This window comes from Panthera pardus, unplaced genomic scaffold (assembly GCF_024362965.1).
Source record: "Panthera pardus isolate Hobbes unplaced genomic scaffold, ASM2436296v1 HiC_scaffold_7, whole genome shotgun sequence".
Taxonomy (NCBI): Eukaryota; Metazoa; Chordata; class Mammalia; order Carnivora; family Felidae; genus Panthera; species Panthera pardus.
The window spans coordinates 43,934,346-43,945,879 of NW_026527002.1; the positions used below are offsets into that span (position 1 = coordinate 43,934,346).

The 11,534-nt window shown below is 43.5% G+C and overlaps 1 protein-coding gene across 1 annotated transcript in view; it reads left to right on the top strand.

Moving 5' to 3' along the window:
- POP1 (POP1 homolog, ribonuclease P/MRP subunit) overlaps positions 1-11,158 on the top strand; it is a 34,483-nt gene extending 23,325 nt beyond the window's left edge. Inside the window, exons 13-16 of the mRNA XM_019468035.2 lie at positions 638-829; positions 2,247-2,401; positions 7,527-7,868; positions 8,770-11,158. Coding sequence (XP_019323580.2) covers positions 638-829; positions 2,247-2,401; positions 7,527-7,868; positions 8,770-9,424 — 1,344 coding nt within the window. The 3' untranslated portion in view covers positions 9,425-11,158. The remainder of the gene's footprint in view (positions 1-637; positions 830-2,246; positions 2,402-7,526; positions 7,869-8,769) is intronic.
- The last annotated feature ends 376 nt before the right edge of the window (positions 11,159-11,534 follow it).

The following is an 11,534-nucleotide window of genomic DNA, read 5'->3' on the forward strand; positions in this document are numbered from 1 at the left end:
CTTGGCAACACGGAGGCAGTCTCTTGCATAGTTTCTCCGGTGAGTGCTAGGCTTCTCTCCTACCTGCTCATCTCTTTTTACAGCTGGCAAGAAAGTCTAAGACGGTGTTGTTCACTGCTCCCTTCAGTACACGTAACAAATAATTTATAGCATCTTCTCTTTTAAATCTTTAAGACCGGGTGAGAAAACCTGGTGAGAGCGTTTTCCCACTTGCCCCTTCTTGAAAAAGTTGTTGATTGTTTGTACCTCTTTCACCTCATGACAACAGATCTTAACCAAAGTAAATGTAGGGACTGAGAATCAGAAGATAAGATTAATCCTGATAGAAGAGATTAGTAGAATGGATGTATATTATTTTATAGCTTTGAGTCATCTGGTATATTGTAGCTCAAATTTAAGATAATTTGGCATTTTCTAACAAAGCTCTTGTATAGAGGAAAATCGTTGTAGGAGGAATACCATGTATTTCAAATGGCTCACATTTATTTATTGATTATTATTTATTGATTGATCATTATTTATTTTTTCTTGTTTTTTAAAGGAGCATTTAACTTTCTAAAGCTGCTTATAGGGAGAACCAGTAGAATCTCCCAGAAAATTAGGGTTGTTTGTCTTGAATTATTTTCTTCCACTTTAGGATTTAAACCGGAAGAGAAGTGAATTGTTGGTGCCCGGGTCACAGCTTGTTTTAGGTCCCCGTGAATCCAAGATACCTATACTTTTGATTCAACAGCCAGGAAGGGTGACTGGTGACGACCGACGAGGCTGGGGAAGTGGCTGGGATGTCCTGCTCCCAAAGGGCTGGGGCATGGCTTTCTGGATTCCATTTGTAAGTTCCTTTTCGATTCTGACTTTACAGTGTGTAAAATACATTCCCAGTAAATACCAAGAGCTGAAAGTGTTCCAGACATCACGCACAACTTAGAAATTGAGTTCTATTTTTCTACCCTTTGAGCTATGATTCTGATATGAGATACTTCATAAAGTCCCTGGAGCCAGATTTTCATTAATAAGAGTTGGGCTGACATAATGTGGATTTCTGAAATTTTAAAAGTGTCCTGATTTTTGAATAGTAGTGGTAACAAAATGTTGAAGTTTTTTTTTTTTTTTTTTTTTTAATTGAAGAAATTTGTTACATTTTAAAAGAATTTTGGGGGCACCTGGGTGGCTGAGTCATTTGGGTATCTGACTTCGCCTCAGGTTCAAGCCCCACATTGGGCTCTGTGCTGACAGCTCAGAGCCTGGAGCCTCCTTCAGATTCTGTATCTCCCTCTCTCATTGCCCCTCTCCTGCACACACTCAGTCTCTCTCTCTCCTTCAAAAATAAACATTAAAAAAAAAGAATTTTTATAATTTTCTAATGTTTACAGATGTATAGAATACATTTTTCATTTTTAAGTGCTGACCATATATTCCTAAGTGCAGCTAAAATTTTTATTAAAATCCAGTGTGTTTTTTTCTTCCAAATAGTTTAAATATTATTTTAAGAGAGTAGAAAAGACATGTACAACTGTTAATTCACACAGGTGATTAATTTTAGCAATTATGCCTAGTACAAGAGATACTCAGTTAATCATTTAAGGATGGGAATATTTCTTGGGCGCCTGACTGGCTCAGTCAGTAGAGCATGCAACTCTTGATTTCAGGGTTGTGAGTTCGAGCCCCATGTTGGGCATGGAGCTTACTTAAAAAAAAAAAAAAAAGAATGGGAATATTTTTAAATAATTGTAATTTTTAAATTATGAAGTGTTTCAAGCATACAAAAAAGTATAAATCCTGATATAGTGAATACCTGTGTACCCTTCACCCACCATCCAACTTACAGATTTATTGGAAGCACTTTCTCTCTTTTCTCTCCAGTTCCATTTCCCACCCTCCTTCTAAAAGAATCACTATTCCTATTTCCGGTGTTTGTCACTACCTTGCCTATTTTTATAGCTTATTAAGCATGCTTGTATCCCAAAATAAAGTAACTATATTTGACATGTTTTTAAACTTTATATATCTCACCATATATATGCTTTTACAACTTAACCATATTCACTCAACATTGAGAGTGTTCCATATTGATGGGTGACGCTCTGTGTCATCATTTTTACTATTGTATAACCCCTTGTAGGATTATCCCACACTTACCCATTCCCTTTTGATGGGCATTTAGGTTGTTTCCCATTTCCCCAAACAAACATTAAGCACTAATTTTACTGTAAGTTGGTACGTTAAGATCTTTTTGACATTTCTTTTAGATCTATCGAGGTGCAAGAGTTGGTGGGTTAAAAGAGGCTGTGGTGCATTCTCAGTATAAAAGATCTCCTGACGTCCCTGGTGATTTCCCAGACTGCCCTGCTGGGGTTCTTTTTGCTGAAGAGCAAGCCAAGGGTCTCCTTGAAAAGTACAAAAGGTAAGAAACCGGCTTCTTTGGTTCCTAATGTCTTAAGAGGAAGGGAAGGGCCTCCTCACTTTGGCCAGTGACATTTGGAATAGCTTCAGTAACTCTTAGACTACGTGGAGTTTTCATAGACTTCCTTTAGTTCTTAGTTCACATGACCAAGACATAATTAAGTTAGGATTGTCTCACATCTGGCCCTTCCAGGCTACAGACCCTTCCTTTGGTCATTTGCTGACATTGATGATGGTGCATGCCTAAAACTATGGGCCTGAGTCTCAGACACTTGTTCAAGATTTCCACTACCAGCCCCTGCCCCCTCAAGATAGAATTTGTGTTTTTTTATAACTGGTTATTGAGGTAATAACATATTTATGAAATTAAAAAAAATTTTTTAATGTTTTTCTTTTTTTTTTTTAATTTTTTTTTTTTTTAACGTTTATTTATTTTTGAGACAGAGAGAGACAGAGCATGAACGGGGGAGGGTCAGAGAGAGAGGGAGACACAGAATCCGAAACAGGCTCCAGGCTCTGAGCAGTCAGCACAGAGCCTGACGTGGGGCTTGAACTCACGGACCGCGAGATCATGACCTGAGCCGAAGTCGGACGCTCAACCGACTGAGCCACCCAGGCGCCCCTGTTTTTCTTTATTTTTGAGAGAGAGAGAGACAGATTGTGAGCAGAAGAGGGTCAGAGAGAGAAGGAGACACAGAATCTGAAATAGGCTCCAGGCTCTGAGCTGTCAGCACAGAGCCCGATGTGAGGCTTGAACTCATGAACAGCGAGAGCATGGCCTGAGCCGAGATCATGACCTGGGTCGGATGTCAGATGCTTAACTGACTGAGCGCCCAGGCGCCCCCCATATTTTAAAATTTTATTGAAACTATGGTAATGGCAAAAATGCTTTGTAAACTGGTGTAGTCCTTCCTTCCAAAGAGATAAGCACTATTTTTGCATTTTTGTATCTATCCATCTAGACTGAGTTTTCTTTTTTTTTCTCACTGGGGGAGTGGCCAGTGAGGGGCTTCACCAACCCTTATACTATGAAGTGCATGCTAACTTTGAGAACCTGTATCCTACGACTCTGTGGGCTCCCGGAAACAGAAACTCTCTTGTTTGTTGTGGAATCTGCGACGTCTAGCCAGTGCCTGGTGCACAGTGTCCTTAATAGCTTGTATTAGTTGATTGATGAAGGAGTAGAAAGTGGGATGTCGTAGTTCCTTAACCGTGAGCTCAATTATCTTGCTTTCCTGTTCACGCAGCCACAGAGGCAGGCAGTGCCTGGTTTTCAGACTTTGTCAGGGGATAGGTGAATGAGTGAGTGAGTGAAAGCACAGAGACACTTTCCTGGATTGCTGGCTTACAGGCTCTTAGAGGGCAGTAATCATGTAATCTGTGCCTCCTATAATACGTAGCTCTGGACTTCGATGTGTTTGTTAAGTAATCGACAGTAATACTTATTTCTGATCCTTTAGATTTTTTTTCACGCATACAAATTTTTCTTAAGTACAAATATTTTTTTTCTAGAATGTTTAACTTCTTTATTTAGAGAGCACGTGCAGGCTCGAATTGGGGAGGGGCAGAGAGGGATAGAGAGAGAGAGAGAGGGAGAATCTTAAATAGGTTCCATGCTCAGCACAGAGCCCAACTCAGGGCTTGAGCTCATGACCCTGGGATCATGACCTGAGCTGAAATCAAGAGTTCAGTGCTCAACTGACTGAGCCGCTGAGGTGCCTTTGAGGTACAATTAAAACTTTTTTTTAATCTGTATTATTTTTGAGAGAGAGAGAGAGAGAGACAGAGTGTGAGCAGGGGAGGGGCAGAGACAGCAGGAGATACAGAATCTGAAGCAGGCTCCAGGTTCTGAGCTGTCAGCACAGAGCCTGATGCAGGACTCGAACTCACAAACTGCAAGATCATGACCTGAGCCGAAGTCAGATGCTTGACTCACTGAGCCACCCAGATGCCCCTAGGTATAATTTTTTTTGAAAAGGGATTATAGTATGAATACTATTTGAAAACCTGCTTTTTTAATTTAGTAATGTATTACGGATGGTTTTCCCATATCAATAAATGCGACTCTAAACCAAGTGTTGGCAAACTTTTTTCACAAAAGGCCAGATGATAAATATTTTTGGCTTTGTGGGCCTTTTGGTTTCTATGGCAGCCGCTCAGCTCAGCCCTGCATTGTGTTACAAAGGCAACCACACATGATGATGCATAAATGAATGAGCATGGCTGTGTGCCAGTCTCACTCTGTTTACGGACACTCAAGTTTGAATTTCGTGTAATTTCATGTGCCATAAAATATTCTTTTTTTTAAACCATTTCAGAATGTATAAGCTTCTTAGCTCATGGGTCATTTAAAAGCAGACAGCAGCCCAGGTTTGATGTGTGAGTCATAATCTGCCAACCCTTGCTCAAAATACATCTGAACAGTTGCACAGGACTCCAGTGTGGGTGTACTGTAATTTATCAGTGGCCCTTCGGGTTATTTCTGATTTTGTGCTATGTGCTTTTATAAATAGCTTTCCATATACATCTTTACACCTTTGTCCGATTTATTCATTCATTTAATATATGTTTATTTGGAACCTGCTATGTGTCAAACACCTTGTAGGCACTGGGGCTACAGCAGGGGAAGGCAGGCAAGGTCTGTTCCTGCCTCCTGGAGCTTATACTCTTTTTGTTTGTTTTTTTGTTTTAGAGTGAGAGAGAGAACATGCATGCGAGAGCTGGGGAGGGGCAGAGGGCAAAAGAGAGAGAATCTGAAGCAGGCTCCACACTCAGCACAGAGCCCGATGTGGGGCTCGACCCTGGGATCATGACCTGAGCTGAAATTAAGAGTCAGAAGCTCAACCGGACACTCAACTGACTGAGCCACCTTGGCGCCACCCAGATGCCACCCACTGAGTTTATATTATTTTTTTTTATTTTTTTAAAAAAAAAATTTTTTTTTTTTAACCTTTATTTATTTTTGAGACAGAGAGAGACAGAGCATGAACGGGGGAGGGTCAGAGAGAGGGAGACAGAATCGGAAACAGGCTCCAGGCTCCGAGCTGTCAGCACAGAGCCCGACGCGGGGCTCGAACTCACGGACCGTGAGATCACGACCTGAGCCGAAGTCGGCCGCTTAACCGACTGAGCCACCCAGGTGCCCCACTTGTATTCTTGATGAAAGCACATGTTTCCCTGCTGGTGGGAGGGACCCAGGAGAGCGGAGGGAGGCTAACTTTGCAAGAGCAAAGCTCTTGAGTGGGGAAGAGGGGATGGTGTTCTATAGGGTCAGGCTCAGATCTCATTTTAGCAGGCCTGAAGTCTGGCTCTGAGTGAGACGTGAATACAGATTTAGGTAGACTAGGGCAGACGCTAGTGCAGATTACGTGCTACTCTTCTGATCGTGACCGTCCTCTCAGTGAACAGAGAGGCAAGGGTATCAGCTAGGAATAAGAAGGGACCAGAGGCTGCTGGAGATCTGAGGAGAAAAGAATTGACGTGGACAGTTTTCCAGGAGCATGGAACATAGAACTGGCTGGAGAAGTGTAAGGTAGTCCACTTGAGTTTTGTGTTTACGACAGGACTGTTCAGCACTGCTGTGTCTTCTTCCCCAGTTGTGTTCTGCCCATCAGGGGCTGGTGTGGGGTGGGCGGAGGGTTGGATGTAACCGGATGGGCTTTGCCAGCCTGGGTGGGTGGAGGGTCCACGAACAGGAGAGTTTGAGCTTTATAAGGAGAGGTGCAGCACGGTGGTTTACAGTGAGGGGATGTAAATGTACAGTAAACTCCAGTGCTTGACTCGTGGTGGGGAGGGGTAGGTGGGCTGGACTAGGAGTGGGTGTCTGGGCAGCTGATGGGGGACCTGGCTGAGGAGGGAGAGCCAGTGGTTTATCTGATGTCACGTGCTTCAGGGGGCTGGGGTCTTGGGGGGAGGAAGGAGAGAAAAGATGGTCTGTGGGCATCAGGAGGACATCTTCCCCACTCAGGCCCGTGGATGTAAAAACCAAACAGCTGCCTCTGGAGAGGAGCTGGAAGGGAAGAAAGCACTGACCTTAGGCTAAATCCCACGAATAAGATCTCTGGTTTAAAAAAAAAGATACACATCTCAAGGATTTGTTGTACTATTGACAATTGCTGTTTGTGTTAATTTAGGATTTCATCTGTAGTTAGGAAAGTGCCTGCTTCCCCTTACTCCCAGTAACATAGGATATCACCAACTTTTATTTATTTATTTTTAAAGTTTATTTATGATTTTGAGAGAGAGAGAGTACAAGTGGGGGAGGGACAGAGAGAAAGGGAGAGAGAATTCAAAGCAGGCTCTGCACCCTCAAACTCAGGAACTGTGAGATCATGACCTGACATTTGTGTAAAATGGGTACAAAAAGGAAAGAAATATGTACGTATCTGCACATATGTACAGAAAATGTCTCCAGAAGGGTATGTTAAGAAATGGTACTATCTCTTGTAGGGCAGCTGGTTCATTAATTTCCTTTTAAAGGTCTTCGAGTGAGGCAGGTACCCCAGGAACATTTTTCACCAGCCACAGGTCAAGAGTGAGGGAGAAACTTCACCATCCTTTCTGTTCCTTTAGAACGTAGAATGTTGTAATGTGCAGGGACACCAACTGCACAACTCCAGGGACACCATTCACTTGTAGTCTTTCAAGAACAGCACTCCCTGGAGTTGTGCAGAGGCCACATGGGGCCACTTTGTGGATGCATTACCTTTTGAAATTAAAACTAAAGAGGGATGCCTGGGAGGCTCAGTTGTTTGAGTGTCTGACTCTTGATTTCAGCTCAGGTCATGACCTCACGGTCATGGGATCGAGCTCCACTTCGGGCTCCGTGCTGAGTGTGGAGCCTCCTTAAGATTCTTTCTCTCCCTCTGCTCCTGTCCCCTGCTTGTGTGCTCTCTCCCTCTAAAATAAAAAAATAAAAAAATAAAAATAAATCAAATCAAATTAAAACTGAAGAAAACATAAGCTTGGCCAGTAGAGTTGGTGGTTATTCTTTATTGTATTTCTTGGAAAACATTTTTTTTGTATGTTTGTGTTTTAAATAGAGATGTAGTACAAGTGGCCATAATTATTTTAATGGTCCAATCCTAAATTGTTCAAAATTGGTTCTCCACCTTGATTTTCACCAGGCGCCCTCCTGCAAAACGGCCCAACTATGTTAAGCTTGGCACTCTGGCACCTTTCTGCTATCCCTGGGAGCAGTTAACTCAAGAGTGGGAATCAAGAGTCCAGGCCCAAGAGAAATCACCTGTAGCTTCCTCTCCACGTGGCAAGGAGAGTAACTTGAAAAGAGAGAAGGTGCCTTGTACCCCCACGCCTGAAAAATCCGATCAAATGTCTGATGAAGTGGGCATGTCTCTGAGCAGCCCCAGCGAGCCCAGAGAAGTGATGGACACAGAGTGTCCAGCCCAGATGGGGACTGAGTGGGTAACAGGACCAGCTGCCACCAGCAGTCTCCTCTGCGTTCTTAGGTAAGTGCACACGACTTCCGGATGTGTTCTAGATTGTCTGTTTTAATACTGACCGGGCTACAGGATGTAAACGTTATCTTTGTTCCTTTATGCAAAGCCCAAGGGAATGCATGGACTTTCTGGAGGGGAAAGCCAGTCCTCCAGTGTCCATAGAGGGCTCAGGGAAATAGCTGAGTCACATTTGATTTGGGGCATGATACTAACTGACCAAATGATTTAAAGTATTGTCATCCATAGACATAAACCAAGGCAGTTGTTCCCTGTGACCTGTTTCATTGGTTTTTGCTTAGAAAGCAGTACCCTCGTGACTGTGACCTTCAGTAATGAGGAACCTCTCGAAGCTCTGAGCAAGTGTTCTTTTCTTAAATCACTGAATTAGATTTTTTCTAGTTCCTTTTCAGTGATCTGAATTTATGAGCGATTAAGTGCCCATTCATTGGACCATCATCACGTTGAAGAGGCTACCGTACAAGACATGTTCCTGCTGTAGCCTATTAGACTGTGCTTAAGTTACCTTCTAGTCTGTGCTCATATTTTTAATAAGTGCCCACCTCTCTTGCCTTATATTTATTTTTTATACAGTAACCTTAGATTTCATATCCTTCATTCCCTGTAACTATCTCTCTCAGCCTTAGGTTCTGTCTTTCTGTCTTATTTTTTTTCTGCCTTCATCTTCTTAAACCTTTAATCCTTCAGTGTCTAAGAATAGTAGTCACATAAAAACAAAAATATCATTACAGAAGTGTATTAATGTCTGTTTTTAATTTTTTAAAAATTAGTTTTGATCCTTTCCCACGTAGAGTATTAAAGTCAAATTAACTCTAGCAGTGCCCAATCTTCTAATTGCATGTTTTCTCCTCAAACAAAATATCCTCAAACGTGTGTCTCTAATTCCATATAGGAGTAGAAAATCACTGAAGCAGCTGTCAGCCTGGTGTGGGCCCAGTTCTGGACCCCGTTGGGCAGCCCAGCGAGCTCCCAGCAGCGGGCAGCAAGCATTGACCAGAGAGGCCTGCCTGTCCATCTTGGACCGTTTCCCCAGGGCCCTGGTATGGGTCAGCCTGTCCCTGCTGGGGAAGGGCAGCCCCGAGCCGCACACCATGATCTGTGTTCCAGCCAAGGAGGATTTCCTCCAGCTCAGTCAGGATCGGCTGTACTGTGGGCCCCACGAATCCAAGCACAGTGACCCATTCAAGAGCAAGATCCGGAAACAGAAAGAGAAGAAGAAAATAGAGAAGAGGCAGAACCGAGGGTGCACTGTGTCTGAGGGTCCGGCCGGGGCATACCCTGCGGCTGGGCACCACACTCTGACCCTGGGCTTGTGGTCAGGCCCTCTCCCGGATGTGACTTCTCATTGCTCCAGAGTTCTCCTTGGCTTTGTCACCCAGGGAGATTTCTCCATGGCCGTGGGCTGTGGAGAAGCCCTGGGGTTTGTTAGCTTGACGGGTCTGCTGGATATGCTGTCCGGCCAGCCAGCCGCAGAGAGGGGCCTAGTGTTGCTGAGGGCCCCTGCCTCTTTGCAGTATCGGTTTGCGAGAATTGCCGTGGAGGTGTGAATGCTGGTTTACGTCCTTGCAGGGCGTAGATGTTAACTGTTTGCCAAGTCCCACCACTGGAGAGCTTTGTTTTTGCCATGTTCTGTTTTAAAATACCACGTGAAATGCCTTGGAGACCAGAATAAAAGAATTCTGTATTATGCATGTGATGAAATGCTGACATCATTCCATTATTCCAAGATCATTGGTCTCCATCTTTCCCTGCCCTTGCTCAACACTTTAAAATTATTTGCCACATAGCTTTTATATTTTGGTTTCTTGGTCTGCATAATACTTGCTGAAAATAATCAGAAGCTCTCCGTTTTCTTGTTCCTTTTTTATAAGGAACAAAGGGCTGTCAAGTCTGTTTGAAAAGCCTTATAGATGTGTGATAAGCAACAGTGGTTGTTTAATGACTTGATTGCTGCAGAAGAGGAAAAGGCTCTGAACATCTGGCCTCTGTGCATGAAATAGGGTTCCCCCGTCTGGACCATGTTCAATTCCATACCGGAACCCACATGCCTAACGCTTGACACCATGCAGACGGAAATTGTGGAAAATTTATTGCTGCCCATTTTCAGGCAGGCTCGGTGTATGGCAGAGGTGTTGGGGTGGAATCTGAATGGGGTGCTGATCTTTAGGACCCTTTGTCCTCTTTGCTGTTGAACAACGCATGATTCTAGGAGTTTCTGGATTTTTCTGTGCTTTTTGTTTTTGCAAAGAATTTCTCAAAAACACCGTAAAGGATGGTTTCTCAAAATATGTTCTATGAAATGTGTTATCTAAAAAAAAAAAAAAGATTCCGAGGTCAGATTGATTTGGGAAACTCTGGATTAAACCCAGTTAAGCAATTTCTTTTTAAAGGATTTCTAGAACCTTCCATGTGATAATGCACATTGTGCCTCTCCAGGAAGTGGATAACAGCTTACAGTGTTTTCTAAATCTCTTTGATGCCAAACTTCGTTTTGCAAGGAGCACTTTGTAGGACCAGTGTTTTTAGGAACACACTTTGGGGAATGTGGCTGTATACTGCAGCACTCTGCAAGGTAATGACTTTTCTTTTTGATGTTTATTTATTTTTGTGAGAGAGACAGAGTGCAAGTGGGGGAGGGGCAGAGAGGCAGACACAGAATCTGAAGCGGGCTCCAAGCTCCGAGCTGCCAGCACAGAGCCCGACGTGGGGCTCGAACCCACGAACCACGAGATCGTGACCTGAGCTGAAGTTGGATGCTTAACTGACTGAGCCACCCAGGCGTCCCTCCAAGGTGATGATTAAAATAACAAGCTGCTTTTAGACACTCATGCAGTCATGATGTCCACCGGACGTTTGAGCAGGGTGTGAAGGTCTCATCTTGTCCCACAGGAAGAGTAGAGTCATTGCTTTTTTCACTTGTGGAGAAAGTAGGTGCTCATTCACTTTTAGTATCCACGTGTATGTCACACCGTCAGACCCTTGTCTTCCGACCACGCATTTCTAGCAGAGTTTGAATGTGGTTTGTTTTTTTAACTTAAATGTACAGCTAAGCATTATTTCATGTAAATGTGTTGGGTTTTTGCAGTAGCATTTGGTATAAATGCCTTTGGGGGTGATGAGTTGGGGAGAGAGACAGCAAGTGTTACAGTAGCTAATGAAATGTCTGATGTTTCTCCTCTCGCCATGCCTCTGGATGTATTTGTATCCAACCCAAATGAGACTGAAAAAAATAGTGTAACTTAGGGGTGTCTGTAAACAGAATAAATTAAAGTGTCACCTGATGTTCCATTGTGAACGTTTATTGGACCATTCCTCAATTTGTTTTCTAGGCTCTGAGCCACTTCATCTGTGGCTTAGCTCTCTGGATGACAGAAGTCTGAGCGTGCTGTGAATCACCTGACCTCATTCTGTGCAGCACCCTGCCTGGGGCCTGCTGCCTGCGTCATGAACAGGGCAGTTAACTCTGTTTTGTGGTAGAAGGTCAAAGAACTAGGTGCTGAGAGGATAGACTAGCATTTCCCAAAATCTGTTCGTGGGAGCTCTGGCCCCTGGAGATGTTTCCTGGAAAAATGTGATGGCTAAATAAATTGGGGAAAAGCTGTATTCCGTATTCTCCTATTGAAGATTCACAATGAATGAGTGTACTCAAGGCCCTGC